The sequence below is a fragment of the Grampus griseus genome (genome assembly GCF_964374135.1).
Source record: "Grampus griseus genome assembly, chromosome: 9".
In the NCBI taxonomy this organism is placed as follows: Eukaryota; Metazoa; Chordata; class Mammalia; order Artiodactyla; family Delphinidae; genus Grampus; species Grampus griseus.
The window spans coordinates 24,181,225-24,209,029 of NC_139003.1; the positions used below are offsets into that span (position 1 = coordinate 24,181,225).

At 49.1% G+C, this 27,805-nt stretch overlaps 3 protein-coding genes across 4 annotated transcripts; 1 reads left to right on the top strand and 2 right to left on the bottom strand.

Annotated features, from left to right (window-relative positions):
* Positions 1-3,462: 3,462 nt before the first annotated feature.
* Positions 3,463-9,102, bottom strand: FSCN3 (fascin actin-bundling protein 3; the record flags this gene model as incomplete). Its single annotated transcript, XM_082662219.1, has 6 exons — positions 3,463-3,668; positions 3,996-4,166; positions 4,649-4,808; positions 6,764-6,882; positions 7,216-7,912; positions 8,959-9,102. 6 exons carry the CDS (start codon positions 9,100-9,102, stop codon positions 3,463-3,465), a joined length of 1,497 nt encoding a protein of 498 aa, XP_082518345.1.
* A 1,131-nt stretch (positions 9,103-10,233) lies between these two features.
* On the bottom strand, positions 10,234-13,159 carry ARF5 (ARF GTPase 5). Of its 2 annotated transcripts, none has more exons than XM_082662357.1 (6): positions 13,010-13,159; positions 12,405-12,485; positions 11,951-12,060; positions 11,420-11,491; positions 10,809-10,928; positions 10,234-10,706 (listed from the first exon to the last, which is right to left on the bottom strand). In XM_082662357.1, the coding sequence occupies exons 1-6, from the start codon at positions 13,074-13,076 to the stop codon at positions 10,620-10,622; spliced, it is 537 nt and encodes a 178-aa protein (XP_082518483.1). In that variant the 5' UTR covers positions 13,077-13,159; the 3' UTR covers positions 10,234-10,619. The 2 variants fall into 2 exon arrangements, with proteins under 2 accessions (XP_082518483.1, XP_082518482.1); XM_082662356.1 differs by having other exon boundaries at positions 10,809-10,934.
* A 3,186-nt stretch (positions 13,160-16,345) lies between these two features.
* Positions 16,346-19,849, top strand: GCC1 (GRIP and coiled-coil domain containing 1; the record flags this gene model as incomplete). Its single annotated transcript, XM_082661982.1, has 2 exons — positions 16,346-17,377; positions 18,554-19,849. The coding sequence occupies 2 exons, from the start codon at positions 16,346-16,348 to the stop codon at positions 19,847-19,849; spliced, it is 2,328 nt and encodes a 775-aa protein (XP_082518108.1).
* Between the last annotated feature and the right edge of the window lie 7,956 nt (positions 19,850-27,805).

The following is a 27,805-nucleotide window of genomic DNA, read 5'->3' on the forward strand; positions in this document are numbered from 1 at the left end:
TCTCTACTAAATGACCCCCAACGTCTTATCTCTGAAGACTATATTCCACTCCACATCTTTGGCCTGTTCTTAATGTTCTGCAGGAAAGGAGATGCCCTGGTCTCTAGAGTTTGCAACCTTTTTAAATTGGATTAAAATGTTTACAAAATTCTTTCATATTCTTGAGGAGAAACATACTTCCAGAAACTTGACATCATTTTCCTCTATCCAAACAGAATGTCTCTCATGTTCCGGTTTCAGGTTCTCTACTCAGTGGACTTATAAACCAGGGACTGATTATGGGATGATGCAATAGGGGTCAGGCATCACTGGTATTTGAGAAACTTTTAGGAACTGTCTGGATGCTGCTTTATATAATATTGGGTTAACAATGAGAAAAATTTTCCCTTTTCCACTCCCTTTCAATTCTGATTGTGTCAAAGAGAAAATTTTCGTTTTGGTCCTACGCTTTAGCCCCTCTGTAACAGTTGCTAATCTACTTTTTTAACAGAGGGAAAGGGAGTCTCTGAGCCTTGGTCAAGGAAGGGAAATCTAAGATTTGAAACATCACTTTGTTTTCATTGTATTTCTTTTCATGGTCACTTTCTATTCATGGCAAGTGATTCTGGTCTTCCATTTTATGATAGTGATCAAAATATCCCTTTTAAAATAAATGTACTTAAGAGTGTATGTCAAGAAAGACATTAATAGGGTAGACGGTAGGTAAATAAAAGCCAAAGTTATGAAGACAGTGCAAGAATGACAGTCACTTTGGAAACTGTTTTGATGGAAAGAGCCATAGACGTTAGGGTCTACTCTAATTGAAGAATTGTGTCAGAGGTCCCAGTCATGGGCAAATCACTTCAGCTCCCTGTAAACAGTGAGGTAGGCAGTGATGGGGAAAGTACCTGTTGTGTCCAACTGATTGGATCAAAGGTAATGGTAAGGTGGGATGGTTGGTAAGCTTTGGAGGAAGGGTGGGCTATAGAGGCATAAGCTGTTATGACCATTAATAATCCTTCCTTTGTTCTAAGCCAAAAGAACATCTAGTCATATCTGGTTTCTGAATCCTTCAGGGCAAGGCTGGATCCTCATGGGATCACTGGGAAAAGTCTAGTGGTTCTGGAGGGGATGCAGAGAATCAATAGAAGAATAGGTTACCATTTGGTCTCCCCTCTTCTGGATAGAACTTGGAGTGACCGAGGTCTCAGTCGCCACCCACATCCACACCCCTACTCACAAGTCAGAGGCACACCAGGGTCTTGGGGGTGGACTTTTGTGATGTATTGTTACTCGCAACAGGTGTTTTGCTAAACTGGGTAGGAAAAGTTGTGGAACAGATATTCTCATGGATCTTGACTCTGGGGTTCCTGTTCGGTTTAGTGTAGTAGTTTCTCCTGGAGGATTTGGATTTTGGTAGGTGGCATCCCATCGACCTGGGAGGCAAGTGGAAATAGAAACGTTCAGTCGGTCGTTTGCTGATCTTTGCCTTTTAGGAAAAACCTGGTGAGATCCTGTGGGAAGAGAGAATAAAGTGATTTATTCCATTCTTGATGAGGGATCACAAGGACAGAGTTGAGGTTAGTTTATAGGAAAAGGCAGTAGAAGTGATTTTTTAAAATCCAATGAACGGTGCAAAGTTGCATCAGAATTCACAGGGAGACTACAGTCAACAGGTTAGGTTTACTAAGAATTCAAACTGGATCCGGAGAGACGTCTAATGGAGTGAGAGTGTGCTAGGTGCCAGGCTGTTTACTAAGCATTTCACTATCATCAGCTCATGTAATACAATAATACCACGAGATAAACACTATATTGCCATTTTACCCACAAGAAGCAGACTTTGAGAGGTTCATTTGCCCAACATCAAACAACAAGTTTAACTGATAAACATCGAATTAGAACCCAGTTCTGAGTCCAGAAATGAGCTCTTAACCACTTTGATACACTGTCTACTAGAATGTTAGGCCTGGAAAGAGCCTGAGAAATTTAGTTCGATCCAAATACTTCATGGAATAGATAAGAAAACAGGCCCAGTGGGATTTCATTGTATTTTCCCTAGTTTGCCACAGTTAAAAGGTTTGTGCAGAAAACTGGTAGAAAATGAAGGAGAAGAGTGAATGTACACGGGGATCCCTGTCTAGAGGCATATGGTCATTGAACCTTCACACCACTCTATGAAGTAGATATTATTCCCGTTTTACAGCTAAGGAAACCAAGGCCTAGACATGTTAGAGCAATTTCCCTGGGGTTACAGAGCTAGTAAGGACCACACCTTGTCAGTTTTGGTTCCAGGTCTAATACAATATCAAAAGCGGGGTCGATTGTGAAGGGACAAGGCTAAGAGCACTGAGGTGCCCTGAAGAGCTGTGAACAGGGAATGATGGAATGGAGGCAGCATCTTAGGAAAGTGAACTTGGGGTGAGAAGATATCGGGTGGGAATGGGACTGGTGGCAGGGAGTCCTGCTGGGGAGCCCTTGTTGCAGTGTAGGCTCTTGGTGGAAAACCTGGAACCCCGCCGTGGCGATGGCAATGAAGAAGGAGCAAGCACTCAAGAGGCACTGTTAAGGAGGTACCTGAGTTTTCAGGGTTTGGTGAAGGGAATGTAAGGGAGGAAGGAGAGATGGTGCTGGCGTCTTGAGTCTGAGAGTTTGCGAGGACGGCAGTGCCCTAGATGGCCGTGGGGAGGGCAGGAAGAATCACCTTTGAAGGGGAGGGTAAGGAGGCTGATTTGGAGGGGATGGCAGGATGAAGTCAAGCCAACTGTCAATCAGGAAGTTGGGGGCTTCCCTGGTGGCACAGTGGTTGAGAGTCCGCTTGCCGATGCAGGGGACACGGGTTCGTGCCCCGGTCCAGGAAGATCCCACGTGCCGCGGAGCGGCTGGGCCCGTGAGCCATGGCCGCTGAGCCTGCGCGTCCGGAGCCTGTGCTCCGCAACGGGAGAGGCCACAACAGTGAGAGGCCCGTATACCACACACACACAAAAAAATCAGTAATTTGGAAAGAGATAAGGTTAGACTTCAGGAGAGGGGTCAGGGCTGCAGATAAATATCTGGGTGCCATCAGCACCCCAAGGATCCAGGGGCATAGGGGTAGAAAGTGCCTAGGGTGGAAAGAATACCCGCCAAAGTTACCCGCCTTCCCTACAAAGGGGGCAAAACTCCACATCTTAATGAAGAGAGCTACACAGGTACACCTCATCCTATGCCCTGCAGCCTGGCTGGCAAGCACAAGTGTCAGCGTGACATAATAGTGAGAAACCTAGATCTGACTCCTCTCTCCAGCAAGTCTCGGTCTAGAAGCCCTGAAAGAAAAGGCACAGATTCGCAGTAAATGTGTGGAGTTGACGGAGCTGTCAGACAGAAGTCAGCCCGGGCTGCCTTTTGGTCTAACTGCCTCCTGCCTCCCCACCCTCCTCTCTTCTTCTCTTGTTCCTCAGCTCCTGGTCCCAGACCCCCCGGTCCTTACACGCTTTACCTTACCTAGAATTCCCAAACACACTCTTTGGTAATGTCTGTGCTGTCTGCCAACAGGGTGCCACTTCGGTCAGATCGCATGTAGAAGCCATTGGGTGCGAGCACTGTGAGCAAGTTGCTGCCCTGAAGCTCTATACCGAAGTTGAAGGCAAACTTTCCCCAAGGGCGAAAAGTGCCAAAGGGTGTTATTGACCAGAAGGACCCACCCTGTGCTGCGGAGGGAAGAGATCAGGTTGGTGGGCCATTCTGGAGGAAAGCCTCCCTCAGTACAGCCTCTGAGAGGCTCCCAGGAGGCACGCCACCCCTCCTGGACCACCCTACACTGCCTGTGTTGGCAGGTCCCTCTCTAGAAACACAGGAGGGCTGGCTTCTGTTCTGCACCCCCCACCCACTCTGGGGGCCTTGAAGTGTAAAAGCAAACAGAAACTCTGCTTTTGCTTTTATATAAGTAGGCCCTGAGTGGCAGGCCCTGAAGTCTGAGCTGGGGCTAAGGCTGGGTTAGACCATGAACCCAGGGGTGAAGAAGAAGAGCTACTCACCCTGGAAGTGGTAGATGCCCTGGCGGCAGGGCAGCAGGTAAATGCAGTCGGGCTGATCCATATTGCACTGCAGGAGGTCGTGTCGTGACGAGGTACCCACATACCCATACCGTCCCCTCAAGGCGAGGAAGGGGCGGTTGGCCAATTGAATCCCAAATTCCTCATTTGGGCCTGGAAGAAACAGGAAGAAGTTATCTGGATGGGCCGCCTCCAGGTGCTTTCCCAGATGGAAGCAGGAAGACGGGCACTAATGGCAGAAGGGTGTCGTCAATTATCTTAATATTTAGTGAACACTTATTATGTGCCACGTCTCACGCTAGGTGCTTGTGAAATGTTTGTGAAAGCACTTAGTACAGCGTGGAGGCCAAGAAATTTTAATATTCTTCCTTCCTTTGAGATGTGTGAATCTATTTGATCCTCAAGATAATCGTGTGAGGCAGGCAGGTTGGCTGTCACCTCCACTGACGATGGAGACAATGAACCTGAGCCTCAGAGAAGTGGTTTGCCCAAGTGATGATGAAAAGTCAGTGATTCAGCAGATATACAGAGCCAAATCTTCTGACCCCAACTCCAGTGGTCTTTCTATCATAACCCCCGCTCCCTCTGAAAGCGTCTCTGGCTTGGAATAACCTGGCAAGGGCTGCTTCGCTCACCTGGAATGGTGGCACTGGCCACCAGCAGGCCATTGGCTGCGATGCCCAAGAAGCATCCACTGGGAGACTGCAGGATGATCCTGCCACGGTGCCAGTACATACGAAAGAAGGTTTCAGCCTCCAGCTGGTGCCCATCAGCCATCACTGTCCTATGGCGCCTCTGGAGAGAAGATCGGGAACAGAGAAGGGAAGCAAGGACCCCAAATCTCAGCTTTCTTCTCAGTATTTTTATTTTAGACCCTCTTTTCCACATCCCACCCTCTAGCTTTTTTTTTATTCTCCCAGGGTATGCTTATGCCTTCAGATGCTTTTTGGAAAACATGTTGTGACCTCAGCTCTCCCACTTCTCCAGTCTGTGCTGTATCCCATATGGACAGAAACGAACCTCGGCCCAGACTCCAAAATCATTTTGAAGTGGATCATAGTCATAAACGTGAAAGCTAAACTATAACCACAGTTTAACTATAAACATCTAGAAGAAAACGTAGGAGAAATTCTTTGCAACTTTGGGGTAGGCAAGGATTTCCTGGGGCAAGAAAAAAGCACTAACCATTTATAAAATGGAGAAATTGGACTTCATCAAAATGAAAAACTTGCTGCTCAAAAGACACTATTAAGCAAATGAAAGGCAAGCCACAGATTGGGAGAAAACGTTTACAATACATAACTCTGGCAGAGGACTGATGTTAGAACACACAAAAACCCTTACAACTCAATAACAAGACAACCCAATAACAAAGAAACAAAAGATCTGAATAGACACCTCACAAAGAAGATATACAAGCGGCCAATAAGCAGATGAAAAGATGCTTGGGGACTTCCCTGGTGGCGCAGTGGTTAAGAATCTGCCTGCAATGCAGGGGACGTGGGTTCGAGCCCTGCTCCAGGAAGATCCCACGTGCCGCGGAGCAACTAAGTCCATGTGCCACAACTACTGAGCCTGTGCTCTGGAGCCACAAGCCGCAACTACTGAGCCCGCACACCGCAACAAAGAGTAGCCCCCGCTCACTGCAACTAGAAAAAGCCTGTACGCAGCAACGAAGACCCAATGCAGCCAAAATTTAAAAAAAATAATAAAATAGAATAAATTTAAATAAATAAAGGGCAGCCACCAAAAACAGTGGAAAAAAAAAAGAAAAGATGCTCAACATTATTAATTATAAGGGAAATGCAAAGCAAAGCCACAATAAGATGGCATTACACATTTAATTTTAGAGTGGCTAAAATTAAAAACACAGACAATACCTAGTATTGGAAAGGATGTGGAGCAATTAGAACTCTCATACATTACTGGTGAGAATGTAAAATAGTACAATCACTTTAGAAAACTGCTTGACATTTTCTTCAGAAGTTAAACACACATTTATCGTATGACCCAATAATTCCACTCTTACGTATTTGCCCAAGATAACTGAAAGCATAGGCCCACAAAAAGGCTTGTACACGAATGTTCATAGCAACTTTGTTCATAATGGCCCAAACTGGAAACAACTCAAGTGTTCATCAACAAGTGAAAGGATAAGCAAATTATGTTTGTGTTTATGAGTAGAGTTATGGAATACTACCCAGCAATAAAAAGGAACGAACTACTGATACATATGACATCGTGGACAAATTTCAAAAACATCATGCTGAGTGAAAGAAGTATATATACTGTAATTACTGTATGATTCCATTTATATGAAATTCCAGAGTAAGCAAACCTAACTTATAGTGACAGACTATATACCAGTGGTAGTGGGGAGGGCAAGAGGGGAGGGGATCTGACTGAAAAGGGGCAAGAGGGAATTTCTGTGGTGATAGAAATAGTCTCTAACTTGTGATATGATTGTAGCATGGTTGCATACATTTGTCAAAACTTATTGAATTGTACACTTAAAATGGGTGCATTTTATTGTATGTAAATAATGCCTCAATAAAGTTTACGTTTTTTTTTTTTAAAGAGGCCCCATTGAATGAAAGTGGGCCCATTGGATGCAAATGAATGTTTATTGACAAGGACCTCCACACTTTACCTCACCATCTGATCATCTGCCTTGAAGAAGGAAAAAGTGTGTCTGGAGAGGGAGAGCTCAGGGCTTAAGGGTTCTCTTACTCAGAAAGTCAAGGTCTCACCTGGGCTAGGTAGCAGCCATTGGCTGAACGAAGCTGCAAGGTAGGGCTCTTGTTGTCACATTCAAACTGGAACAAGGACATTGGGGTTACCTGCTCAGAGGCGGCACACACATCCACGTCTGCAGGGGAAGAACACATCAGAAGAAGCCTGAGTCTGGCCTCAGCCTCAGCCCCTCCTCCACACTTCGTGGCTGGTATTCCTTCTGCTTTCCCTCCTCAGGCTTCATGACCTTCGGTTGCACCATAATGGCCTGGAGAAGACCCAGGCCGCTTTCTCTCCAAGCCCATGCCCCTGGTTTAAAGCCCTTCTCCATGGCAGCAGAGATCCTCTTGGGACCTCGGGATCTTCCTTAGCATTAGTTTCAAAAATCCTCACTGATCCCAAACATACTTTCCTCTTTTCAGCAGCCAGCCCTCCCTCCCGCTATGGCCGTGTTGGACCCAGCACTTGCCATAGACAACGGTGAGAAACTTCTGAGTCGTGGACCTGAGGCTGACCCAGGTAGGGCAGTGCTGTAGGATGAGCCACTCCTCGCCCCCATGGGGATCAGAGCCCAGGCTCAGGAGCAGGCGTGTGCCCTGTGGATACAACATGCCTCCTTCTCCATCACTCAGCGCCACAAACCCTCCAGGCCGCACTTGCATGTGGAAAGCTGTCTGTGTTGAGGGTTGGGAGACCAGACCGTCTAAGTGGGACAAGAAGGTGTGTGCAGAGGTCTCCAGGTGGTAGCATCCATCTTGGAAATGCAACAGGAAGCCACATTCCTTCAGGCAGGGAACTGGTGCGTCCACCCAGACTCGGCCCATGGTGGGGTCAGCCCGGGCATAGCAGTGGTTGAGGGGGCTGTAGAGGATCACGTGGACATGCAGGGCTGGCCGGGGGGTCCACATGTGGTAAGCTGAGAGGGTCCGGGAGGTGCAGAAAACATCCTCGCCATCAGATTCCAGATAACGACCACTGATGAGGCACTGGAGGGTCCATTTGCCACTGCGGTGGAAGTGGATTAGGAAGCATCCATGATGGCTCGTCCTTGGCCGGCCGTAGCACAGAGAACCATCCGCCTCGCACAGAAGGTAGAAGCCCTGCAAGCTTCTTAGTCGTACCACAGCCTGTGTGTCATGCTTACTGCTCACCAGGATCTCCCAGGTCTGGAGGCATTGGGAGGGAGAAGAAGGAAATCAGTACTGCCGAGAGACTAGACCGAGGAGCCCTGCAACTATCACCCCTGGCATTACTCCAGCGCCTTCACTGAGGGCAACCACCTTCCCTCCACATTGGCCTCCTTGCTGTCCACTCTTCTACCCTCTCATCCAGTGGTAATCTAAGGATCTCAGGGCTCCTCCACCACTGGAGCCACAGGGCTTCTCAAGATCCCAAGAGACATTCTAGATGCCCACTCCTCCAGATAATGGAGGGTAACACTCCCTCTCTCTTCCTTGGTTGCTTCCTTAAATACCTAACTTTCCAATAAATGCTTTTGTTTAAGTCTTACTTCTCTCTTTCTCACTGTCGCCCCTGGACAGCACACTCAGACAACACGTCCGCCCCCCAAAACCACCTCTCCACCATGGCAGGAGAAAAGAAAGACCTCTTACAGGCAGGCCCGGGCTCTGGGGACGGGGATGGGAGCACAGACAGTTGAGATGGAATTGTCTGTTTCAGCTGTGATCAACCTTGTTATAAGCGAGAGGAACTTGCCACTGCCTTGCTCTATAGCACCATCCCGAGAGGCGCCTACATCACTCTCTAAAATGAAGACCAAATCTCTGAGGGCTTCTAGAGTACCCCAGTCTCAAACTACAACCGGAACATAGACTTTGCAGTAACCCCGCTGGTCCAACTGCCCGGACGCCCTCAATTCTGCCTTCCAGCCTGGCCTCTCCACCTCTCCTTTCTGTGATAACACACCCACTGTGCTGGGATAGAGGGGAGGGAGCAGCCAGAGCAAGACAAGGTAGCAAAGCCAGGGCTGAGGCTTCACCTGCTAGAATAGGGTTAGAGAGGGGGAGATGGAGCAATGGAGACCTGTGAGGAAAAGCCTGGCTTGCCCTGACAATGGCAACACACACACACACACACACACACACACACACACACACACACACACACACACACACACACACACACACACACACACACACACACACACACAAGGCTTGGGAAAAATGGTTCCAGTGCAGGTTTGCTTTGTTACCTGTCTCCGGCCCAAACCCTTTGCAGTAGCAGTGACAGTATTCTTATATGTCTCAAAAGTGAGGTAGGATCCCGCCCAGCTGATGAGCCCAACCCTTAGGTCCTTGGCCTTGGGTTGTCTTGGCATCCACTCCACTTCATCCATGGGGCTGGCACCACAGGTGATGACTCAGTCTGGCCCAGCCTTCCCCGCCAGTGGTGAGGTTCTACAGGCCATAGGGCTCCGAATCAGGCCCTTAGTGCCTACCGGAAGATGTTCCCAGGCGGAACTTCCTAGGCAGAGGCTGGCCTGGGGCCCAGCACCTCTGTGACCCGGGAGCATTGTGACTGTGAGGGTTGCCTCTTATCCCACCATAGAGGAGAAAGGGCACTGGCTCAGCAACATCAATCCACAGCCCAGAGGAAGTGGGTCCAGGGCCACTGGCACTAGCCTCCCCACATCACTCCAGGCATCGAGGTAATTGACTGGGAATCAGAACTTCAGCCTGTGCCAACCACCACCTGTGACTTCAGGCAAGTCTCTCCCTTTCTTCACTTGTGTTCCTCATTTCAATCATAGGATAGAAATCAACCTCTTTCCTCCCTAGGAAGTGGGTTCTGCCTGGCTCCCTTGGGGCTCAAGTGTTTTTAGAGTTCAAGATACCTAAGAAAAATCTATTAACTTCTATGGCCCTTGGGAGGATGAAGCCAAGACATCTCAGAAGGTACTTTTCAGGGAGTGTGAGGAAACCCTAGATAACCAGCAAGGATCAGATTACTCATGCTAATCAGGAAGGGCTGGCTCAGGAGCAGGGTAAGGAGACTGGCCTTGGTGGCGGGACCACAGAGCACCCTCTTCGGTCCCCAGTTGCCCTGCTGCTGGGCAACCAGCAAGGGCTGCCCCTAAGGATATCAGTCCTTCCCTCACCAAAGAGTCTCTGTTGTCCAATAGCCTCCAGGACCCACTGCCTACTTCTCTAAGTAGCTGGGAGATGGATGGCAAATGGGCGTTAGGTGGTTTATAGACCCATGAAGGTAGAGCCTGTTACAGCAGCAAAGGTCCCTTGCAATTGGGGAAGGAAGATTTCCTCCATTGGAGCCCCTAAATACTTCCAATCTCAAGAGTAAAGGAGGAGAAGCTGAGCTAGATGAGGGCAGCGATGTGTGTGTGTGTGCTGGGGGGGACGGGGCAGGCCCTGCAGCCTTAGCTGCTTTGAGCCTCCCCCATATTGTCTCTTTGCAGCCAATAACCCAGCCCCCGACCTCTAGGCTACAGACAACACCATGTACAAACCACAGCAAATTTATTACTCAATATCCAGTGCCACATCATAGCACCACCCGGAGCCCTCACCTTCCCTCCCCACCTGGCCCCAAGGGTACACCCGAAACGGAAGAAACAGAAGTAAACCCAGATCCCTGCTCCTCCTCTGGCAGAAGGGGCCCTGGCCCCAGAAGCCCCTTTCCACAGGTCCCAGAAGGCAGGAGAGCGGAGCCCTCCGTGCCCAGAGAGCAGGGCCCCAGGCTCCAACAACAGAGACAACATGCAGGCAGGAGCAGAGGCCGCTGTCTGCGGGGGAGGAGGAGATGGGGGGGAAGGGCACTGCCTGAGGAGTCCAGGAGTCTGGTCATCCCGGGATGCACGCGGGAGCTTCTGGGCAGCAGGGGCCGGCCCCTGGTTGGTTAGCGCTTCGACAGCTCATGGGACAGCCAGTCCAGCCCATCATACAAACCTGTGCCTTGGGTGGCACAGGTGGCCTGGACGTACCACTGTGGGGAGAAGGAAAGAAAGAGGTCAGTAGCAGGGAAGAAAAGGGGATGCCTTTATTTCCTGCCTGGCCTGGGGCCCCTTTGGGAGAGGCAGGCCCTCACCGTGCGGCTCCGCAAGTGCTGTAGCCCCAGCTTGTCGGTCAGCTCGCTCACGGGCATGGCGTTGGGCATGTCCTGCTTGTTGGCAAACACCAGCAGCACCGCATCCCGCAGCTCATCCTCCTGCAGCTGGGAGAGGCAAAGGGGGTGGAATCCAGCTGTGTACGGGAGCCCCCCTTTTTCCCTTCTAGCATATTTGTGAGAAGAATAGAATATTGTGTCATCTACTGCTGAACCCAAGACAGAGTTATAAACTAGCTTGAGGCCATTTTGGCCTGAAGTCCAGAAAGGGTCTTCTTCTAATTTGACTCCTTGCCCTAGTCAAAATGACAAAATTTCCAAATGGAAAAATAAGAACGTAAGATGATGTTTCTCTCCACCACGTAGAACTTCCCCCCTCCCCACCAACTTCTCAGAGTCAGTTGTGAAGACAGGAGAGAATGCAAGGAAAAAGTAAGTCCTATACTTTTTACCTGACCCCAATTCAAAACAGGGTGAGCTACTTCTTGTGACTGTGTCCACAAAGAGAATCACACATTCAAGGCCTCTGAGGCGTTTCCTGACTCTCACACCGGCACAGAGGATCTCTCTGTCCCAGGGCTCTGGGTGCTCACCATCTTCTGGAGTTCATCAGCAGATTCCTGGACCCGCTCTCGGTCATTACTGTCCACCACGAAGATGAGGCCCTGGGTGGGAAGGAAGAAAGGAGGAGCAATCACTCGAGCCTGGGACACATACACCCTAGTCTGGCTCTTCCTCTCTTCTGCCCACGTCTAATTGTGTCTAAACCCTTCTCATCTAGTAAACTTCCACTACGGCTTTGCAGATGTTCTCGCACAAACTGGAGACACCCAGCAAAGGATACAGCCTCTGCCCTCAGGCAAGCAGTCTAGCTAAAAGATGTGCAAGGGAACAGGGAAAGACATGTGATGAGAGCTAAATCAGGCAGTGTAGATTCAGAATTCCGCTTCTCAGGAGACGCTTACGGTGGCTAAGTCTCAGAAGTCTGAGGCCAGTTCTGAAGGATGAGGAGAGGCTAGCCTACAAATGAGGGTAGAAGGAGGTAAGGGTTTTTTCCTGGCCTGGGCCAACATCTCAGTCTTTCTAACCTTAACCCTCTTCCCCTGGGGTTGGGGAGCCCCAACCTGAGTGTTCTGGAAGTAGTGCCGCCACAGAGGCCGAATCTTGTCCTGGCCTCCCACGTCCCACACTGTGAAACAGATGTTCTTGTATTCCACTGTTTCCACGTTGAAGCCTGCAGATAATTGGTAAAAATATGAGGAAAAAATCCTGAAAAGAAGGAACTCACTAAAACTAAGCGGATTCAGCAGGGATATAAAACTAGAAGGCAACGAAGGCCCAGGGGAAAAGAACCCCAGAGGACCAGCTAGCCCACAGATGGGGCCGGGCTAGGTCACATCCATCCCGCCTCATCTTGCACGTAAAGAAAGATACCCTGACCCACTTCTCAGGTAGCAGTATCTGATGTCAGGGTCAGCTCCCTGCACAGAAATAAGGGCCTGGGGCAGAATGCAGAGCAGATCCTCAGAAGGGCCGCCGCCGCGCTCCCGCTCCTCCCGGTCTCGCCTCCGGACTCACCTATGGTGGGGATGGTGGTGACAATCTCTCCCAACTTCAGTTTGTACAGGATTGTGGTCTTGCCAGCTGCATCCAAGCCAACTGCAACGGAGAGGGGCACAGGGCTGGAGATGGGAGCGAGGGAGCCCCCTAGAGCCCAGGAAAGGGGAGAGGCCAGGACAGCTGATGGTGACGGGGGCGGAGAGCCCGAGCGCCTCCAGGTGCGCGCTGTTATCTACCTTCGGGGCCTTGAGTGCAGTAGGGTGGGGAGCGCCAACTCCTGCCCCCAAAGCGGGGGAGGGGCGGCAGAGGATTGAGGGGAAAGAGGCGCAAAAGAAAGGCCGCGCTCCTTTTAAAAGTCGTCTCCAAGGGCGGAATCCTCCCTTCTTACGAGCCGGGCTGGGGCGAAGGGAGCTTCACCCCACCCAGGCCCGCAGCTCTCGGTCTCAGGCCCCGGGGACAGTGCTGCAGACCGCGACCCACCCGAGAGTAGCGGCCCCGGGGGGTTAGGAGGTGGGTGACTCGGGGTCAGAGACCGGGGTGAGCTGTGCTGGAGGGACGCAGGGGCGAGAAGGCTGCGCGGGGGCTGGTGCTCCAGTCCGGGCCGCGCGCTTGATCTGCCTCACCCATGAGGATCCGCATCTGCTTCTTCCCAAAGATCCGCGAAAAGAGCGCGGACACGGTGAGGCCCATGGCGGGGCCCGGGGGAGGGGGCGCGGGCACGGACGCGGAGTGCGGGCTGGAACCGGCCGCTGGGGGATGGGGCCCAGCAGCAGCAGAAGGAGGAGGCGCCGCCGCGGCCTCCGCGCGTCCCGGCCGGCCCTACGTCACCTCGGGCCGTCCCCCGCCCTGGCCCCGCCCCCGCCCCGCCTCCAGACCGTGGCTCCGGAAGACACTGAAGTTGAGCGAGCCTCCGCATCCTCCCCCGGTCCCGCGCCAGCTTTAAAGATGGAAAGGGCCTGGGTCTCCCCAAGTTGGTAGCGCGCCTGTCAGGTGTATGGCGCTGAACCGGCAACCCGGGCAGGGCCGAGGAAAGCCTACAACGCTCCATAACGGCCCTCCACCCCCATCTTCAGTGGCCGGTCTCTGGGCCTTGGTTTGTTGCGTCCAACGCACTCTGGGCTCCGGTTTAGCTCTTGGTGACCTCCAGCCTCCTCCCCGGGAGAGCGGAAGTTCTGTGCAAGTGTCTTAATCCTCCCTTTTGTCCTCCCAGCTCCCAGCGAGGGACTCTGAACGTAGCAGGTGGTTCAGTGACCATAGAATCTCGAGAGGAGTACGCCAGAGGTGGAAGAAGATGCACTTCATGGTTCCTTCAAACGCCACCTTCATAGATCCCCAATCAGCAGAAACAGTGGAAGATCCCCAGTTCTGGCGGCGGGGTCGTAGACCCTACTTCTGTATACTGGAGAACTCTGCCTTCCCCTTGATGGCCCTGGAAACAATGCCTTTCAGTCGAAGAGGGCAGCCTTTCTAAAGTTCCCTCCTCACTCTGCCACAGACCTGGGAACCTGGATTTTCAGTGCACAGCTATCTAGGATTTTGTGAGGCTCTTGCCAAAGAGCTTCATAAGTTATTTCCGCACTCATCTTAGCATCTGAGGCGAAATAGCAAGATAGGAATTAATTTAAATTTCTTCTATGGCAGAGATTGGGTCAATGCCAGGCACCTAATATATGCTTAACAAATGCTGGCTGGGTTGAATGGACTAATTGGTTGCTCAGTGGAGCAAGGGCAGGCGTTTTGCCTATTCTGGATTTGCAGTGGGCTTCTAGGATCAGTTGCTTATGGACTGGACATGGTGAAGTGAGCTGGGAATCAGAGAAAGCTCCTTCCTCCCTCCCTCCTTCCCTCGCTCCCTTCCACAAATATTTACTAAGTACCCACTTTGTGCCATTGTTCCAGGCCTCTGTTAAATTCTCAGTTCTGCCTTTTTTCGGGGGGGGATGGGGGCTTGACTTCAACAATATTCACAGCCTATCATTTTCTCATCTATAAAGGGAGACTAATATCTGTCCTGTCTCATGAGGTTACGGTGAAGATTAAAATGATAAGATAATGTATCTGAATGTTTTGTGTGATGCAGATGATGTTATCTGGGCCACCAAGAATCTGGGTCTGAACAGACTTCTAGTGTCTGCCCCATCCTGACCCTCAGTCTGTAAAAAGAACAGACTCTGGGCACCAGGTATGAGTGAATACATGACTTTTTTACTCTTCAGTCACAGACTTGCATTCTTAAGAAGGTTTTTACAATGTTGAAGAGCACATTTAAAAGAGTTCCAATATAATAACACAACTAGTGGTGACCAAGTCATCTTTAGCTCTTTCAATTAGCCTTTTTCTTTCCATCCCTGTTGTCACTGCTCTATTTCACTACCATCTGATCCCCATGAATGAAAATGGCCTTCTGCACCTTGGTATCTTCACCTTGTCATACAAGACTTGATGATGCCACTCTTGTGATGAAAATCCTTTAGTGTCTTATCACCCAAGATAAAATCCAAATGCCTTAATTTGGGTCCTCATCTATTGTGTCAGCCCCATCTGTTGCCACCTCCTTCGCATACCCTAAGCTAGTGCCTTGAAATGATTCTCATTGCTTCCAGGGTGAGCCAGGCTCTCTGATGCCCCAGGAGTCCTTGCATTTTTTTCCCTCTGCCTGGAATGTTTGTTTCCCTCATCTCTAGTTAGATAGGCAATCAGTACTCATCCTTCAAATCCCAAAGTATTTCCACTGAGAGCCTTCTCTGTCTCCCCTAGACAGGTCTCCCTCCTCTTAACTTCTGTACCACTTTGAATATACTGCTGTTTGCACATCTGCTTCCTCTCTAGATGTGGTCTCCTTGAGGGCAGGACCTTGTTTCTTCATGGTGATCATCTGGCACAGCATTTGGTTATGTTGAGACTCAGACTGATCCAGATAGGATTCTAAACTTACTGGCTGTGTGACCTTGGGCGTGTTACTTAGCTTCTCTGTGCCTCATGTTTCCCTATCTGTAAAATAGTGCTAATAATACCCACTCAGCAGAATTACTGTAAAGACTAAATAGCAAAACTCCTGTGAAGCTTCTGAAATATAGTTGGCACTTAGGATGGACATCATGGCTATATATAGTCATCTATATATATTTGTTTAATGAACTCAGCAGAACTCAGGAAGGATGCTAATAATTATACTGTACACCTACTAGGTGCCAAATACTGTCCTAGAAAGGGTTGTCATTTTCGTGGTCCGAAAGGGAGTCTTAATTGTTGCTCTTTAGGGACACAAATGCACTGAGCCCCCAAACAGTGGGGTCGTGTCGCTCACCTGGGTCTTTGGTAAGGACACAGTGCGACGTCACCCCCGTCCCTCGCTGATCGTAGCGCTAGGGCAAGATCAGGCGACCTCACCAAACCAGCATTACTTCCGTGTACTCGACTTTGCTTGCTCTGCTCTGGTGGAGAGTGACCGACTCGTGGCCCAGCGGGGCTCGCAACAGGCGGCTTCCCACCCTTCGACTGAAGTAGCTCCGCCCACCTCGCGCCCACGGGGGGCGGGGCCTGAGGCATCGTGCTGTCGTCACTTCCAGTGGCCCCGGAAGCGCGGTTGTCTAACCGCTAGAGTTAGGAAGTCGGAATGGGGCTACGCTCAGCTTGAAGCTTTGGCCGGGGGGCCGGCCGGTGCTGCTGTGGCCCGGGCGAGCTGGGAGCGCGGAGCGGCTTTTGGGACAGTGCGGGCGAGCCCTGGCAGTGTGCTCCTCTCGTGCCAGCGTCGCTCCGCCATAGGACCCGCCCCTGCCCTGCTGCCTGGGACCTGGCGGGCGCTTCTGTCAGGCTGCCCCGCTGCCCTGCATCCGGTCACGAATAGCTGTGAGGAGCGGGTGTGCGGCCTTAGGGACAACTCTCTCCCCGCCAGCGTCTTCGTGACCCTCTCCCAGGCTGTCCGAACACTGACGTGGAACAACCCGTTCTGAACCCTCATGGAGAAGTTTGGGATGAATTTCGGGGGCGGCCCAAGCAAGAAGGACCTGCTGGAGACCATTGAGACCCAGAAGAAGCAGCTCCTCCAGTACCAGGCACGTCTCAAGGATGTAGTCCGCGCCTATAAAAGTCTGCTGAAAGAGAAAGAGGCGCTGGAGGCCAGCATTAAGGTGCTGTCGGTATCCCACGAGGCGGATGTGGGCCTAGCAGGTGTCCATCCTCAAGGCCTCACCTTTCCTGACTCTGTGGATGACCTATGCTCCACTCACAGCGAGGATAGCACTGGGACCGCCACCAGCTTAGAGACTGCGGCCAGTCTCACCAGCACCAAGGGTGAGTTTGGGGTAGAAGATGACAGACTGGCCCGTGGACCACCACCTCTAAAGTCCGAAGAGGCCAGTGGATCGGAGAGCGGCGTTAGCAGTAGTAGTGGGGATGGACCGTCTGGAAGTGGGGAGGTGGACAAACGACTGCACCAGCTGAAGACTCAGTTGGCGACTTTGACCAGCTCTTTGGCTACAGTCACCCAGGAGAAGTCCCGCATGGAAGCTTCTTACCTGGCTGACAAAAAGAAGATGAAACAGGACTTAGATAATGCCAGTAAAAAAGCAGAGGAGGAGAGGGGCCGGCTGGAGGGAGAATTGAAGGGGCTGCAGGAGCAGATAGCAGAAACCAAAGCCCGACTTATCACGCAGCAGCACGATCGGGCCCAAGAGCAGAGTGACCATGCCTTGATGCTGCGTGAGCTCCAGAAGCTGCTGCAGGAGGAGAGGACCCAGCGCCAGGACTTGGAGCTTCGATTGGAAGAGACCCGAGAAGCTCTGGCTGGGCGGGCCTATGCAGCAGGTCAGATGGAAGGGTTTGAACTGCAAACCAAGCAGCTGACCCGTGAGGTAGAGGAGCTGAAAGGTGAGCTGCAGGCTCTTCGAGATGAGAAGAATCGGCCTGACCCTCGGCTGCAGGAGCTTCAGGAAGAGGCCGCCTGCCTTAAAAGCCATTTCCAGGCTCAGCTGCAGCAGGAAATGAGGAAGGTAATTATCTTCATCTCCTTCAAACATTAGTCATTTAACCTGAAATGGGGAAATATTAGGGCTTTTTTTCCTCTTTTGATAGTTAGAACTAAGTGGCTGCACTATCAATTTTATTTTTAAATTATTTATTTATTTATTTATTCTTTATTTTTGGTTGCATTGGGTCTTTGTTGCTGTGCACGGGCTTTCTCTGGTTGCGGCCAGTGGGGGCTACTCTTCGTTGCGGTGCGCAGGCTTCTCATTGCGGTGGCTTCTCTTGTTGTAGAGCATGGGCTCTAGGTGCGCGGGCTTCAGTAGTTGTGGCTCACAGGCTTAGTTGCTCCGCGGCATGTGGGATCTTCCCAGACCAGGGCTCGAACCCGTGTCCCCTGCATTGGCAGGCAGGTTCTTAACCACTGTGCCACCAGGGAAACCCTGCACTGTCGATTTTTGATGCTATTCAAAAAGTTTCATTTGTGAGTCCTGGGAAATCCTTTTCTGTGTGGTGTTGACAGTATCCACAGAGTGTGCTTCCAATAGGATGTGGAGTTTCTGAGTGTAGGCTGGGTTGGAGCCAGACAGCTCTGAGCATCTGGGCATTGGCATCTTCCCAGCTGTGCTCTGTGAAGCAGTGTAGTGGCGGCTGTGCAGTGAAAGGTGGAGTGTATGCTTGTAGGAATATGCCTATATATAGGTAACAGTGTATTCCTATAGGTAGTGTGGCTGAAGGGGGCAAAGGGAATTTTCTCAGAAGAAATAACCTGTTGTATTGCTTGCAGTCAACATTTGCCTTGTGTGGAAAGGTATGCTATTTTACAGCGCCACCTTTCAGTATGGGGAGAGATCCAAGTCAATTTTGAACTTCCAGGAATATTGGAAGTGGAAAAGAATGTCATATGGTTAAGAGCACACTTCACATGTGAGGTTGGCGTATGAGAACAGAGCGCAGAAACGCTAAAGCCGAACAACAGCAGATCTACAGAGGTTCTTAATGTTGTTTGGTGTAATGTGTGTCTGGGAGCAGGTTACAGGAGCTTGGGTTAGCTCCCAAACGAACAGAAAAATTCCCAGTTCCCATTTTTGCCAGGCCACCTCCGTCCCGTAACCCTGTTGCTCCCCTCTCTTGCTTTCTCAAAGTTTGCCATCGGGCCTTGTGGCTTTTCTGGATGCATCTCCACCTGTTCCCTTGTTTTCCAGACAGCCGTCGCCGAAGATCAGCTACGACAGCAATCGCAGTTGGAAGAGCAGAGGGTGGCGGCCCTGGAGAATCAAATATCTGAGGTGTCGGAACTGCTGGGCACCTATGAGAAAGCCAAGCAGAAGGACCAGCTGGCCATCCAGAAGCTGAAGGAGCGCATTCTTCAGCTGGACCTGGAGAACAAGACACTGGCACTAGCAGCCTCTAGCCGGTCCCCTCTGGACAGCCATGGAGAGGAGTCCAGTCTGGATGTCAGTGTCCTGAAGGACAAGATGGAGAAGCTGAAGAGGCTGCTTCAGGTTGCGGCCAGGAAGAGCCAGGTGACCTTGGATGTGGAGAAGCTCTGCAACCTGGAGATAATGCCCAGCTCAGAGGCTGCCGACGGGGAGAAGGCCAGTGCACTCTACTACCAGCAGGAGCTGAAACAGCTGAAGGAGGAGTTTGAGAGGTACAAGATGCGGGCCCAGGTCGTCCTCAAGAGCAAGAACGTCAAAGACGGGAACCTGGGCAAGGAGCTGGAGGAAGCCCGGGAGCAGCTGGCGGAGCTGAAGGAGAAGTACATCTCGCTGCGGCTGTCCTGCGAGGAGCTCGACTGCCAGCACCAGCAGGAGGCTGAGGGCTGGAAGCAGGAGCTGGCCCGGCTGCAGCACATCCACCGGCAGGAACTGGAGCGGAGCCAGCTGGACTTCAGGGACCGCACGCTGAAACTGGAGGAGGAGCTGCACAAGCAGCGGGACCGGGCCCTGGCCGTGCTGGCCGAGAAGGACCTGGAGCTGGAGCAGCTGCGTTCTGTGGCCTTGTCCTCTGGGCTGCCGGGACGCAGAAGCCCTGTGGGCAGTGTGGGCCCTGGGGATCCAGCGGACACATGTGCTCCGGACAGCCTGACCCAAGCCCTGCAGCTAGCTGCGGCCAGTGAGCCCACTTTCTTCCTTTACGCCGAGCAGTTGGCCCGCAAGGAGGTGGAGATCACGTCTCTGAGGAAGCAGAAGCACAGGCTGGAGGGGGAGGTGCATCAGCTGCAGGATCGGCTGCTGGAGGAGGGGGAGCGGCATCGGGAGGAGGTGGGAGCCCTGCAGAGCCACATTGCAAAGAACATCAGGGACCAGAGTCGGGAGGGAGCCAACCTGGAGTACCTCAAGAACATCATCTACCGCTTCCTGACCTTGCCGGACACCGTGGGCCGCCAGCAGACGCTCACCGCCATCCTCACCATCTTGCACTTCAGTCCGGAGGAGAAACAAGTGATCATGCGGCTCCCAGCCGGTGGTAGTTGGTGGCCTTCTGGCAAGAGATGATGCCATTTTCACTAACTCCTCAATTTTCTGTGCCTCTTCTGTGAGAAGGGGCAGGCTCTGGTTTCTCCTGCCTCTTCTCTTACATTATCATTTATTTCTTCACTGTGTTGACATGGGAGGAATCCTCAGTGTGGGTTGGGATTTTCTGCCAAATGCCATTAATGCCATTTTATCCTTGGGCCCTAGAGGTACTAAAAGTGTTGGGACAGCATCTTCTGGTGGTGTGTGTGAGGGGAAGCGGGGGGAGAGGTTAGGACTCAGAGGTGCAAAAGTTGGGGAAGTGAGAGTCTTTTAAAATAAGGTGTTTTTGGTTTTAATATCATACTCCTAGTGCAGAGCTAGGAGTACATATGACTCCAAAGGGAGTTCAGTTAATTTCTAAACATGCACAAGGACCAGCTATTTACTCCATCTCATCAAAATCTTGAATCTGGTCAACTGCTGCCCCAATTCTCTGGGGACAGAAATTCAGGCTGGAGAGGAACCAGGAAGATTGAAATAGTGACAGATTGTCCCCTACTCCAAACGGCCAAGGAATAGTGAACTTGGGAAGTTCATCTTGGAACTGGGAAGCTTGGAATACTTAGGGCTAGGTATGACCTAATCAATCTGGACAAAACACACCACTTGTGACCATCCTAGAGAGAACCCTGAGCACCAGTTGGATCTTAGGGATTTCCTGAGTGACCTGCTTTTGGCCTGGATAGGGTTCTAGGCCTCTCAAATTTGTCCCTGCCTTAACCTGTCTGCCCAGGGTTGGCCTGAGATTGTGAGTGAATGACTTTGCTAGCTTTCCCTCAATGTTGAACTTCCATTAAGAAAAAAATTCTACCTTCTTACAGAGAGGGGTCTGATCAGGAAGCTCTGATCCTGCCTGGATATAAGGAGTTAGCTCAGAGATTTACACCCTTCCCCCCCAAGCTGTTTCTGCCTTTGTAGGGGCAGGGAAGAGGAAGAAGATCTGCTGCAGAGGATTCCAGAAGGATGCTATGACCCTCACAGGAAAATGGTGGGAATTCAGCTGAGGCCGGGCTGGGGTACTTGCTGCTCCGTGGATAGCATTCTGGCTAAATCTCCACGTCCCTGCAGCCAGGGTGTTCATGCATTACTGTCACCAGAGTACTTTGCCCGCTCACTTAGGGAGGTCACAGAGTTTCAGTCCGAAAGCGTCGTCTTCCCACACATGTTACTACTAAATGAGGAGCTCAGAAAAGTTGGGTTCAAACAGTATCACTTCCCTATTCTTTGCTTTCCCCCATCTGCTCTCGCTGGTTGTAAAGATCTTTGGATCCTAAAGACCAGTGCTTTGCCACTGACTGGGCTGATGTGTATCTTTCTGTTATTTCATCATAGTAGTCTGTTTTGTGAGGGTTTGGGGGTGCAGAGACTGTGATTAAATGTTCTGATTGGGAGGCTGGGTGACCTGGACTGTTTACAGTAAGCAGACTTAGCGGAACAGAAGTGATGTGTTCAAATGATAATAACAATAACCACGGAATCATTAAACCTGACCAACTTGACCTGTGTGCTTCCTTAATGGTACACACACACACACACACACACACACACACACACAGAGAGACATAAATGGAGTGTGAATGTAAATGGGAAATGAAAAGGATGTAAGAAATATTTCATCATATTAATCCATGAGCTTGAATCTAGGGAGGAATACCTCAATGCTTTAACTGCCTCAATTACAGCCCAAATTTCTTAGCCTGGAATTGTGTATGAGTGTTTGTGTATAGGCAACTACACTGGAAAAAGCCTTCTCATGGGTTTAGTGGGTGAGATTTAAACTTCCATAATTACTGCTTTAAACTTGATTTTATTTTTTGAAATTAATTTATTTTTGGCTGCATTGGGTCTTTGTTGCTGTGCACGGGCTTTCTTTAGTTGCGGCGAGCAGGAGCTACTCTTTGTTGTGGTGCGCGGGCTTCTCATTGCGGTGGCTTCTTGTTGCGGAGTACGGGCTCTAGGCGCGTGGGCTTCAGTAGTTGTGACACACGGGTTTAGTTGCTCTGTGGCATGTGGGATCTTCCTGGACCAGGGCTCGAACCCATGTGCCCTGCATTGGCAGGCAGGTTCTTAACCACTGTGCCACCAGGGAAGCCCTGCTTTAAACTTTAGAAGTAATCTGCTTATGAATGCTTTATTATACTTCAAACCAGGATTCATGGTATTCTGGAAAAGTTTCTCAGGATATCAAGCTAAACTAAATGATGATGATGATGATCATGATGGTGGTGGTGGTGGTGGTGGTTATCATCTCTTAATTTTCTTACCTGGTCCCCTTAAATATAGGATATAATATGATTGTTGTTATTCCTAGGCGGTTTTGGACAGAATAGAAAGATCCATAGTCACAGCTGCTTTCTTAGGACTAATAATTCTGTGCTTTTGACTTCTGAGGAGATATTAAACGAGCAAAGAAGCAAGGCAGTTTCAGATTAATAATTTTAAGTATTGATATACATAAGGCTGTGCGAATGCGCCCAACTGAAAGGAAAAGACTTGGTCCCTTCCTACCCTTAAGGACACAAGTTCCCTCCCCTTTCCCCCAGATAAGTTTTCCAGTTATTTGACTAGTATTCCTGTTGTAGATACTCTAAGAAAGGAAAGGAGAGAGAGAGAGAAAGAATTTAGATGAGACACAAAGAAAAAAAATTATAGTTTATTACAAGATACTGAATATCTTGAATATAGTTCCCTGTGCTGTAGAGCAGGACCTTGTTGTTTATTTTATATATAGTAGTTTGTATCTGCTAATCCCAAACTGCTAATTTATCCCTCACCCCCTTCCCCTTTGGTAATCATAAGTTTGTTTTCTGTGTCTGTGAGTCTGTTTCTGTTTTATAAATAAGTTCATTTGTATCATTTTTTAGATTCTACATGTAAGTGATACCATATTTGTTTTTCTCTGACTTCACTTAGTATGATAATCTCTAGGTCCATGCATGATGCTACAAATGGCATTATTTCATTCTTTTTTTATGGCTGAGTAGTAGTCCATTCTATGTATGTATGTATGTATATATATATATATATATATATGTATATACCACATCTTCTTTATCCATTCATCTGTCAGTGGACATTTAGGTTGTTTCCATGTCTTGGCTATCATAAATAGTGCTGCAGTGAACATTGGGGTACATGTATCTTTTCAAATTACAGTTTTCTCTAGATATATGCCCAGGCGTGGGATTGCTGGATCATATGGCAACTCTATTTTTAGTTTTTTGAGGAACCTCCATACTGTTCTTCATAGTGGCTACACCAATTTACATTCCCACCAACAGTATATGAGGGTTCCCTTTTCTCCACACCCTCTCCAGCCTTTATTATTTGTAGACTTTTTGATGATGGCCATTCTGACTGGTGTGAGGTGATACCTCACTGTAGTTTTTGTTTGCATTTTTCTAAATAATTAGCAATGTTGAATATCTTTTCATGTACCTATTGGCCATCTGTATGTCTTTTTTGGAGAAATGTCTATTCAGGTCTTCTGACCATTTTTTGATTGGGTTGTTTGTTTTTTGTTATTGAGTTATATGAGCTGTCTGTATATTTTGGAAATTAAGCCGTTTGTTGCATCATTTACAAATATTTTCTCCCAGTCCATAGGTTGTCTTTTTGTTTCTTTTATGGTTTCCTTTGCTGTGAAAAAGCTTATAAGTTTGATTAGGACCCATTTGTTTATTTTTGTTTTTATTTCTGTTGTCTTGGGATACTGACCTAAGAAAACATTGCTGCGATTTATGCCAGAGAATGTTTTGCCTATGTTCTCTTCTAGGAGTTTTGTGGTGTCATGTCTTATATTTAAGTCTTTAAGCCACTTTTTACTTTTGTGTTTGGTGAGAGGGTATGTTCTAACTTCATTGATTTACATGTGGCTGTCCAGCTTTCCCAGCACCACTTGCTGAAGAGACTGTCCTTTCTCCATTGTATATTCTTGCCTCCTTTGTCAAAGATTAATTGACCGTAGGTGCGTGGGTTTCTGGGCTCTCTATCATGTTCCGCTGATCCATACGTCTGTTTTTGTGCCAGTACCTCTCTGTTTTGATTACCGCAGCTTTATAGTATTGTCTGAAGTCTGGGAGGGTTATGCTTCCAGCTTTGTTCTTTTTCCTCAGGATTGCTTTGGCAATTCTGGTCTTTTGTGGTTCCATATAAATTTTAGGATTATTTAGAACTGGGATCATTTTAACTAAATGAGAGGAGGATATCAGCTCTTACTATACTGTGTTCCAATAATAACCTCCAGTAAAGCTGGGGAAACAGCTTTGGGAATTGGAAATAGAACTGTAATGAATTGGTCACCTTACCCAACCTTCAACCACCTCTACTCTCTCCCCTCCACTCTCTTCCTCTGCCTCTCCCAGGCAGCCTGGCTTACTGGGATTGATGGTTTTTGGAGCAAGGAACTAGATTCAGACATTTTGGGCTAAAATCTCAGTCCAATCTCCTGACAACTGTATAACCTTGATTAATTACTTAATCTCTCTGAATTTAATTTTCTTATAATAGGAATAACGATAGCTATTTCAGGGTTATATTCTCAGGTTATAAAGAAATTAAGTACAGAAAGAACCAGCACAGTATCTGAAACAAAGTAGGTGCTAAACCACATTAGTTTTTTTCCCCAAGAATTGGCAGAATTGGAAGTTAGACTGAGCTTTTCTTGATTTCTTAGCCACAAATATTTCCATAAACAGAAGGAAAAATGACTGTCTTTTATCAAGTGCTTGCTCTGAAGCTGACTGCGTTATTTTACTTAATCCTCACAGCAGTCTTGTGAAGCATATCTATTTTGCAAATGAGGAAGTGGAGACTTGGCAGGATGAATTGCCCAAGGCCCAGAGCCAGGGATGGTAGAACCTGGATTCGAACCCATTTATCTGAACTGAGCGGCCCAGCTCTTTCTGCCGTCTATGCCACCAGAGGGCAAAGTGGAATCCTGAGGACGCGGTGCTTGCCCAGGAGTTCAGGCGGCTGTGTTTCTGGCCTGGGCTGGGGAGGAAGGAGTCCTTGTCCAGGTGGTCCTCTCTTCAGTGGCAACAAACTGCCTTATAATTTCTCTGAAGCCTCATTTCTTCGTAACAGCAGAAAAACAGCAGAGCTCTTTCACACTGAAAGTTCTGAAATGGACTCGTTGTTACCGCTCGGTTTTATGTGAGTTTGAGTAGTAACAGCCTGTTTTTTCCTGGGACCCGGATCTCTGAATAACCTAAATATCAAAGCTTCTGAGAAACCCACAGGTCAGGGAACCCAGAAAAGTGAAGGTCACCTGCAAGCTAGTGACCCTCATGGGTAAACCCTGTCCGTTGACTTCAGCAAGGAGACCATCTCTGGTTCAGTGTAAATTTGTCCATCCCTATGGGCTGCCGCTGAGGGACCACACTGTCTTTCTTATTTGAGAGAATGAATCTAAAGGCTGATACCACTTTACTTGAACATGAGTTTTTTAATGCAAATCACATGCAAATTTTTTATTAGCTGAGACTGTGCTGTCCATACAGTCAAAATATTTTGGGGGTTAATATTTAGAGTAGGGTCCATTGTCTTTCCTTTAGTTCAACAGCTATCAGGTTTTAAAAATGAAGCCTCAGCCTGGGGAATTTCCTGCCCCTTTGGGTGGATATCTTTGCTCTGGCATCCTGTATAGTCCACTGGGATATCTGCCCAACTTGGAGCCTTAGCCAGCTGAGAGGAGCTTTGAAGGAGTCTGGAAGCCAAGCTTGTTTGTGTTGGTTTTGAACACTTACATTGTATCACCTGGTTGGATTACATTTCCCAAACCTGGGATCCTTAGGCACACTGTTTCTTCCACCTTCAAAATCCACCCCCCAACCCTATCCTAGCCACGTGCAGTATGGTCCTATCCTTTCAGACTCAGCTGAAACATGACTCCATCCATGCTGATTTTTCCGATACCCAGGGACGCTCAGGTACTTCCCTGAGGTCCTTTAGCACTTTGTTCATACAACCTTGGGCACAGTCATTTCTTGTACTTTCATTTTAAATTTACTTCTTGTCTCTTTGACTACTCTATAAACCTCTCATGGTCATGTCCCAGGCCTCATTCATCTTTGCACTCTCAGGACTTTTCATAATTTGGCACATACTAAATGTTCAATAAACAGCTGAATGAATGAACAAGAGACTGAAAATACCAATCTTGTACATTCAGAGTGAGAGATTTAATTTTTTGCTAGTGTTGCTTTCTCCCACGGTGCTGTTTACCTGCTAGTTGTCTCTTCGGCCATTTTAGTGGCTGTGCTGTTTCTCTCGGTCTCTGGGAATATGACTAGAATTGAGTTTAGGTAAATTAGCTTCCTTTGGTTGTTAGAGGATTTGGGGAGTTCTCTTTAGAGCTATGAGGAAGAAGGCTGAGAAAAGGAGGATATAGGATGTGGCGAGTGCTCTGAGGCTCAGGTGCTGAGCCAAACTTTGGGCCTGAGGTCTTGCTCCTGATGAGGACCCCTGCAGGAAGCTTCTGGCAGCGTGTCCCTGTATTTAAGAGACCCCTGTACTTGAGGGGTATGTAGAACAGGCATCGCCATTCCCTTATCTCTCAAGGGGATTAGGGACTTCCTTTTCTTCTGTCGTCATATCCTTTTATGGTTGTGGCAAAGTTCTTGTAAATGAAACTTTCTCTGCTGCCTAGGTTTAGTCAGGAACAAAAAAAGTTGATTTCTTTCTGTGAGTTGACACTTGGTCCTTCAGACCGGCACCTAACTTCTGGAGAGGGAGTAACCAAGATAATGCTTGTCTGGAAGGAGGTAAGAGTCGAGAGTGGCACTATCTTTCTTTCTCTTTAGCATCTTCCCAGGGAGCTTTCCGGGAGCCTCTTCAGCACCTTGGTCAGCACTTGTGCATGGCTCATGGTCAGTGAGTCAGCCAGCCCCATGGGTACAGAAGGAAACAGAATTTTCGACAATTTGTGAACCATGATTTGGAGACACCTGGGGCCAAAATTGTTCACATTAGCAATCCCTGGTCATTCAGCCATCAGATGATTCAGGCCGTATCTGGATGCTGTACAAACCACAGAGGTGACTCTTGGGATCTTTCCCAAGTTATGGTGGCAGACTTGGCCAAGAAGCTGGATCAGAGGCTGATCCAGCACCTAGCATGGGTTCACTAACCACCTCTGTCTCCTCTCTCCATTTCAGACCTGTTGCTCCTCCAATAAAAATGATTCCTGCCTTGAAGTTGCTTAGAGTCTGTTGGGGTTCATATAGCATGTTTATCCAAACTGCAATAGCAGGAGGACTCTGTACACCAAGAGTGGGTTGGTCAATGGATGATGATGGTGAAGAGTCAGGGAGTGATCCAGAGTGATGAGGGAAGGCTTCAGGATATGAGCCTGGCCATGAGTGATGATCTGCCCTTCTTTGGTGGCTTAGGTGGGGAAGTGCATCCCACACAGGATGAAAGCATGGACCAAAGGCCTGGACTGTGCAAGTCCATCAGAGCATTTATGGAATCACAGAATGTTCAGTCCGTAAGGGATATTGGAGCTTACTTGGTATGCTGCTCCCTTAAGAGAAGAGGAAACCAAGACCCACACAGGACAAATTGGCTCTATCACAGGTTGTGGCTTAAGAGTGAAGTAGAGGCTCTCGTCCAGAGTAGTGGCTGATGGGTAGCGGCTGGGTGGCAGGCAGAGTGGGGCATCGGGTGCACGGTGGGTTCAGGCAGTGTGGGTCTGGGTGAGCACAGCAGCGGCCGACACTGAGGACAGGGGGCAGTGAGACCTGCAGGCAGCAGCTCTACTGGTGTCTGAGGCTGAGTCTTCCCTCTCTTCTCCGGCTCCTGCTCTGGGCCTCTTAAAGAGATGCAAGAAGGGAAAAGGGAGAGATCCAGGAGGATGATGCTATTGGTTCAGCTGACTAAGGGTAACTTACCCAGTAACTCCCACCCATGAGTGTTTATGGACCTAAATTTTAA